The sequence below is a fragment of the Cryptomeria japonica genome, chromosome 1 (genome assembly GCF_030272615.1).
Source record: "Cryptomeria japonica chromosome 1, Sugi_1.0, whole genome shotgun sequence".
NCBI classification, from domain to species: domain Eukaryota; kingdom Viridiplantae; phylum Streptophyta; class Pinopsida; order Cupressales; family Cupressaceae; genus Cryptomeria; species Cryptomeria japonica.
In genome coordinates, this window is record NC_081405.1 from 276,203,647 (window position 1) to 276,211,566 (window position 7,920).

At 30.3% G+C, this 7,920-nt stretch overlaps 1 protein-coding gene across 1 annotated transcript; it reads right to left on the minus strand.

Annotated features, from left to right (window-relative positions):
• Positions 1 to 5,240: 5,240 nt before the first annotated feature.
• LOC131065369 (uncharacterized) lies at positions 5,241 to 7,473 on the minus strand. The gene is made up of 2 exons (XM_059209654.1): positions 7,173 to 7,473; positions 5,241 to 6,142 (listed from the first exon to the last, which is right to left on the minus strand). The coding sequence occupies exons 1-2, from the start codon at positions 7,471 to 7,473 to the stop codon at positions 5,241 to 5,243; spliced, it is 1,203 nt and encodes a 400-aa protein (XP_059065637.1).
• Between the last annotated feature and the right edge of the window lie 447 nt (positions 7,474 to 7,920).

The window sequence follows — 7,920 nt, forward strand, 5'->3', positions numbered from 1 at the left end:
TTTTGAGCTAGATGATTAAAATATATCATTTCAAATTATATATTGTAGTAATTTTATAGGTGAATGGGAAGACATGACATAATTTAATTTTAAATTATATAGTTGTATAGTTATTGTGTCGTAGTTTTGTACAGTGTTATATTTTGGATTCCATTTGGTTCTGGATTACCTTTTGAAGATTATCATCCGAGTACAATTCCAGTAACACCTATTCAGAAAGGCAGAATGCTTCAACTACTATTGAAATTGGCATGGGCATTAACCATACATAAATCTCAAGGATTAACTCTTCCAAAGGCAACAATTGATATAGGACCTAGAGAAAGAACAAGGTTGACATTTGTGGCAATTTCTCATGTGAAATCTCTAGAGAATCTAAGAGTAAGCTTAAGAGCTTGGATATTTATTTTTTTGTAATATTTTTTTGTGGAATGATCTAGAAAGTACTTAATTTTAGTTTGTGAGATTGATAATAGGATAGTTTGATGTTGAATTCTCTTACATTATTTGTTATATTTTTTATGCATTAGCTACATTAATGATCTCATCGTACACATATTGAGAATAAGATAATAATCTGAATTCTAATTAATATTAATATTTTCAATACATATTGTTCTTAAGATAATAAGTCGTAATGATCTCATCGTACATATATTGAGATTAGGATTAGGGTAAGATTTGGTCTAGAATAGGAGGCCTAATTCAACAACAAATAGGGTTCAATTTGGTTTTCTATTGATCATAGAATTAAATTGGTTTATGATTTTGGAGAAGATTTGTAGTTTATTTTAGAATTTTGCTTGAAGCTAGGTTATTATATGATGGTATGTGATGTTTTTTTTTAAATTACAGAGAATGTACATTTTTTTAGTTTGTGAGATTGATATCAGGGTAGTTTGATTTTGAGTTTTCTTAAAGTAATTGTTACCTTGTTTATGCATAAACTATACTAATGATCTCGTCGAACACATATTGACATGAAGAAATATATCTAAATTGTAATTAATATTAATGATATCAAATGCATATTGTTCTTAAGACAATAACACGAGAATTCAAAGACTCGACATAAATCAATTCCACTCAATAATAATTATTTTTGTTTAAATCGAGGGTCCAATGTGATTTATTGTAGGATTTGATTTTTATTTTGATTTATTGTTTTGAGATGTGTTTACCAAATCTTCAGTGTTAATAAATTATAACCATTAGAGTTACCACCATTACCTCATTATGCCATGTGTTATAGTTTTATTTTTGTGTTAGAGATATCCTTTCTACCTAAATAGAGATATTCTTTCTACTTAGAATATGAATGAAATATTCATGAGAATCTGTAAAAAAATGTTTGAAATTTAGTTGTGAATTACTTTATATATTTAAACCGACACATTATTGAAAACGATATTTTCACAATCAATATTGTTGTCCTTTTAAATTTACATAAATTAGGAAACTTATATGTCATAAATTATGTCAATTTTAAAACAATCAGTATAATTTAAGTCAAGTAGTAATTTTTAACATTTCAAAAAAGGAATAAGAACTCAAAATTAATTTACATAAATTAAGGAAACTTATTTATTATAAATTATGTCAATTTATTCTAGTTTGATTGACAATCATTTTGAGGTTGAATGGTAGTTCTTGGAATCAAATCCCCTGTAGGATTGATGATATCAAACCAATACAGGTGCTTGAACGTACGTCGATGCAGATACTAGGTACCCGTATCTTCATTTTTTTTTCAAATAGAATTCACAAATAGTTTGTGTCCACGTTGGAATTTGTTCCCTAACAATTTTAGGAATGCGTTCATAAAATGGAATGGTCAAGTAAACTCCTTGTGGCCCCCATCTATCTATTATTTTTTGGTTCCATATAGTGTTTGACTGAGATGAAAATTGTAGACGAAAGAACTGTCCATGGTAGTGGAGATCTGGAATGCCAATAGTACTCGTCTGCAGTCCTCTAAGCAATTTTGTTAACCAGAGTTAACCATTTTGCTCCGCTATAGTTCGGTAATCAATTTTAGGCCTCATTGGTGGTGAATGAAACCAGACTTCTCCTGGAACAAACTGAACTTCTGTTTGATCTCATTGTTCACAATTTACCAATTCTATGACATAAGGGTCTCTGTAGAAATGATTAAAATTTCTAAGAGTTGGTGGTCGACAAGTGATTAACCCTATCTCCTGTAGTGATCTTTTGGATGATAAATAGGCGGTTCTTTCTTCATTATGTATTCTCAGAAGATTAGTATGTTCGAACTTGTGATCAACTGTAATTGTCCTATGTCTCAACATATTGTTTTTTGTTCAATTTTGTGGACACAACATCAATACAAATGATTAAAGAAGATTTGGATGTTAAATATTTTATGATTTCCTTAAGTAAAAATTATTGAAAAAGTATGGCTATGAATAGATATGCAAACACTCATACAATTTTGTTTAGAATAATATTCATATATGAGACATTAACACCAAAATACTTTTAATCGTAAACCTTAACATAATCGAATACCAAACCACATTTACTTTGAAATAATAGTTGATAGTACATCTATAAATAATTGAGAACCATATACATGTAATCAATAGAGTCATAACATTATACATGATATTTTTTAATATAAGTTTTAAATTTAATGGTTTCTTAAATACAAAAATTCATCAATTGACATTTAAGAAATATTTATTTTTTAATATTTAATGTCACTAATGAGTAAAAGATAGATATAAAAAGTTTTAAAATAGTATACTGAAATTAAGTATAAGAGATATATAGATAATTTAACATTAAGATATTCTAGAATTGTATATTGAATTTTTTAATTAAATAGAAAAATTGAACTATCCACTCAATAATAATTGTTAATTGATCTTAAGAGCATATATAATGTAATATATTAAGTAAAGATTATGATCTTAAAACAATAATAAATTTTTGTTTTTATTCATGATAGCATAATTCTTAGTCAAAATACATCAATTTAACATCTAACCATAATTATTATAAAAAATAGATTTTTATTCATGATAGCATAATTCTAATTCAAAATACATTAATATAACATCTAACCATAATTATGAAGTATTTTTATAATTGGTCAAATGTTTATTAAATCATTTCTTGTAATTCAGTTTGATGGGACACTTTTTTGTAATCTGCATATCTTAACAAATCTACTTCAAAATTCAATTTGAAAATTTGTAATTTCTTTTATATATGTCCAACATAGTCGATAAACATTTCATAATATATGTTAAAATTTTGTAAAATCAAGATTTACTAAAAGTCAAATAACTTGTATCTATGGTGTATACAAGTTGTTGATACGATGTAAAGATGTAACAAATTCTTCAAGTATGAGCAGAGTATTGCAACCTTTCTTTGTATAATGATCTTAATATACTTCTTTGAGCATATCCAGGAGTCCAGCTACTACTGCTGATGCCTCTCACGCTTTCCTCGCAACATCTTCCACTTTCATTATATCTAATTCATCGACTTGGTCAATCATCAAGCTCATGTTCTCAATCTCATTCATGATTCTAGTGCAACTCTCTAAGACAATTCTTGCACATTTGTCTAGAGGAGATTCAAAAACATTACTTGAGTTCACCGAGGTGTTTGGACTCTCCAGAATGATCTCTGATTCACTTTGTGAAGCATCCATATTTTGCAATATTTTCTAAAAGTTAAAAATATTAAATTAATGATACACACATGAAATTCCTTTGAAACAAATTTAATTATTAGAATAACACTTAGTTGGGTCAATATTTTCAAATGTCACCAAATTATTATAATTACAAAAAAAATTAGAGACAAGGTTTGCAAAATTATTTCATAAAGATATTTTTTATATTTTATATTTGATCAGGATACAAAGTAAATACAAAAAATATTTAAAATACATTGAACATTAGAAACAAACACAATGCTAATAAATTAATCCACATAAAAATTCATGATGGTAGTAAATGTCAAACAAGATTTATGAAATATTATAAAAATTAAACATAGTCACATTTACATTGCTCAATAGCTTAACAACTTTGTCAATTAATTTTTACACAGTAATTTCAGCTAGCTCTCAACCATGGATGCACTAGTATCAAATCTCTACCCTCAGCATCACTAAGAATGGTACAAACTCTAATGGTTACATTGGACTTCACAGTGTACAAGGTAGGTACTCCATAATTTGCATGTAACAATCGGAATGATGGCATAACTTGATGCACAACGAATCTTATGGAGTATCCTAGCTTAAGAGTAGTAAGAAACCATTCTTCAGGTGGGCCTGTGTGATAACTAATCCATGATGAACCTTTCAACAATCTCATGAATCTCATACTGAGTTGATCAGTTAATGTGTGTTTATCAATTTTTGCAGTCTGTCTAATGGTGATCTTCCATATACATCCTGCTAGGTACAAATCTCGTATCTCATGGTATAAATCTATCGACCAACCACGGAAGTCTATAATCTCAATCCTTAGATTATGAAACTCTACATCTAAACCTATTTTGACATAAGATCCATATTGAAAGTTAAGAAATAGTGCATAATTGTCAAACTTTATTCCTTTGATCCTCATTCCACATTGGGTAACTTTTTTGACCATTTTATCTCCGACCCAATAGCACGTGCTTAATTCTTCTATACGAAGGACATTGACTGGAAGGCGTGGATGATATTTTGATAACCATTTGGACACCCATGATGCACACACATAATCAGACATATTCCTAACATGCATAAACATCTTTATTAGCTTCACAGTATGTTAAAATTGGAAGTTTTAAACTTCCTTGTAAAAATAATTAGAAAAATACATGCAAACAATAGTAAACATTCAAAAAATGCACATTATCAAAGTAACTCAAAAGGGAGCATTTCAACATATTTTTAGACATTCATTTTATCTTAACTATAAAAAATTATTATAATTCTTAGTTACATAAACTTTATTAGTTTTCACAATACCATTAATCATGAAATATTATTTATTTTCTACATCAAATATAATATCCCATAAATGATAGTAAACATTTTGAAAGGTGAAAGTTAACAGAGCAACTCAAAATGAAGCATAACAACAATTATCTAGGAATTCGATTATGTTCAAAGAAACTAAAAAATGATATAAGGATACATAGTTATGTTTGGCAATTAATATAAATTTGAAAGGGTTACATCAAGTTTCCTCTAAAAATTTGAGACTTTATTCTTCAACTTTGCACTTAGCAAGTTGTCTACCATTTTTCATTTTCTCGTAACGGTCATATGTGAATGGGGGCATTATTCTTAGACTCTCTAAAGATTTCACACAAGAAATTGCCACAAATGTCAACCATGTTCTTTCTCTAGGTCCTGTATCAATTGTTTCCTTTGGAAGAGTTAATCCTTGAGATTTATGTATGGTTAATGCCCATGCCAATCTCAATGGTAGTTGAAGCGTTCTGCCTTTCTGAATAGGTGTTACTGGAATTGTACTCGGATGATGATCTTCAAAAGGTAATCCAGAATAGTTATCAAACTCAACCATCACATAAGTGGGCGGTTCAAGTGGAGCACTTCTTGGTTTGTAGACAATCTTTTGAATATATCCCAGTGCTCCATTTACAAGACCAACTTGAATCCAAAGATTTGAAGTGAGCATGACCCTTGAATTCTTGCTGATCAATAATTCTAGTTCAAGTTCACCACTTGAACAATCTTCTACTATATTAACACTCCCCGCTTTTGTGGCAACACTACGTGCAATAGGTTGCTTCAACAAATGTAACATTTTCTTATTATGGTTATGAACGTTGTCATTTGTAGAGAACAAATGGACCGTATTATCGAAGTCAACATTATTTGCAGCATCCATGTTTGCAGGGATCCTTGTCATCAACAATTTCCAATCTTCTATTTGTGGGTTTGCATCTCGTAGATTCGTCAGCAACTGACAAAATCTCCGTTGTTCGAAATTTTCCCCATTTTGTCTAAATATCTTATCTAAAGTTACTACAGTCTTGAATTCCCCCCATAGTAACTTTTCTCGTCTGTTGCTATCATATGCTGGTCTATCATTGACTGGAGGCAATTGACCCAAATCTCCTACCAAAATAATAGATATACCTAAAAAATAATTAGCAACAATTATTTTAATAAACTTATAGTAATAATCTTATAATTTAGTATAAATGATTCATATAATTGAAACCATTTTTTTGTCATGGATTCTAACAATTAAAATAAATACTTGCAAAACTTATTTGTGCATTTTGTGGGAATGCTTGTCGGAGTCGTGAATCTATATTTTCCAACATGTTTTGTCCAATGAAACTCATTTCATCAATCAAAATCTATTTGATATGTGCCATCTCCTCCTGAAAGCTTGAGAGTCTTGTTCCTTCTAGTTGAGAAAAATCTCGTATCGGAATTCTCAATTTTGAATGTACCATAGAGGCTCCTATATTGAATGCAGCTACCCCTGTTGGCACAAGCAATAGAAGGGGAGAAGGGGACGACATTGCTGCATTCTCAAGAGCCTGACTAATGGCACCAATCAAATATGACTTTCCCGTCCCTGCTGTCCCTTGAATTATCATGAATAATGGCACTTCAATTTAATTCCTTTGGTAGTGTGCCATAATTATGTCAATTGCTTTTTGTTGGTTATTACTAAGGGTTGTGTAATTGATACATTGGGGTATATCATCATATATTAGGCAGCCATGATTTTTCATGTTAATTATGAAATTGGTTGCCCCTGTCGTGTACTCTTCACCTTGGTAATCGACAGACCAATCTGTATGCCTATCAATGTCTCTTCTACCCAACATATCTATTTCTGAAAATTGTATATTCTATCCTCGATGCAATCTAGATATAATTTTCCATTCATGCTCTGTGGTATTTCCACGGATAGTCTCATCATCATAAATTTCAAAATCAATTATACTTTCAACATTTTCTTCAGTTGTTATTCATTCCACATGCCAGGGATTATAAGTGAATGACTCCCACTTTGCAATTATAGCTCCATCATCATTATCGATATCTCTTTCTATTTCACGGAATGGTTTGTATAGCATCAAATTTAATAAAAAAAAGTCAATCCGTTTGCTTGATCCACATTTAGGGATGTAAACAAACCTAGGAAAACCTCTCACAATTGCTGCTCTTTGTCTGGGCTCCCATTTGTTGTCTCTTCTTCTTTTAGGATTATATATCCATGATCTAGCTGCATCAATCAAGGATACACCTTCCATACAAAATGGCCTTGTTCTGTATCCGGCTATAAAAGAATTTGCTTGTTCTTTATTGCTTTCTTCATCAGTTATAGTCACCGGTTTGAACACTTCATGTGAGACATTTAGGTTAACAGATTTTCTATTGCTTTCTACCAATGGAAGTTCTAATAGCATGTGACATGTTTCTTGTGCTCCGATGTCCCTTTCTATCATTGTCTAAGTTAGAAACCTTCTATATGCGTGGGTAGCTAAATTGTCAGGATCTTCCATGTTGGAGAGACACATCAACATTTGATGGTATGTTTCTGAGCTTTTCTCTGCTTTTGCAACACACTTTGCAATATATTTGATCACTGCCTATTTTGAAAGAACAGGTTCCCAATCTATGTTTACTCTCCATAACTACAATATGTGACGATTATGTGTATTCACTCTGTCATCATTCCTAGCTGGTTCAAATTTTCTTTCACCTATTTCTATGTCTTCATATACTTTGGATCCTCTCAGATTTAATGGCCAGGGAGCATTATACCTATATTTAACATGAATAAGATATATAATTAGTTTACTTATTTTTATACAAAAAAATGATTTTAGTGTAAAAAACATTTCACGTTAAAATGATCACCTGCAAACCATCGTTCCTCCTTTCTTTCGTAG

Coding starts and splice junctions, on each gene's coding strand:
- LOC131065369 (XM_059209654.1), bottom strand. CDS start 7,473: ATGATAGAAAGGGACATCGGAGCACAAGAAACATGTCACATGCTATTA. Junction 6,143..7,172: donor AAGAGCAGCAATTGTGAGAG/GTTTTCCTAGGT, acceptor ATTATTTTTTAG/GTATATCTATTATTTTGGTA.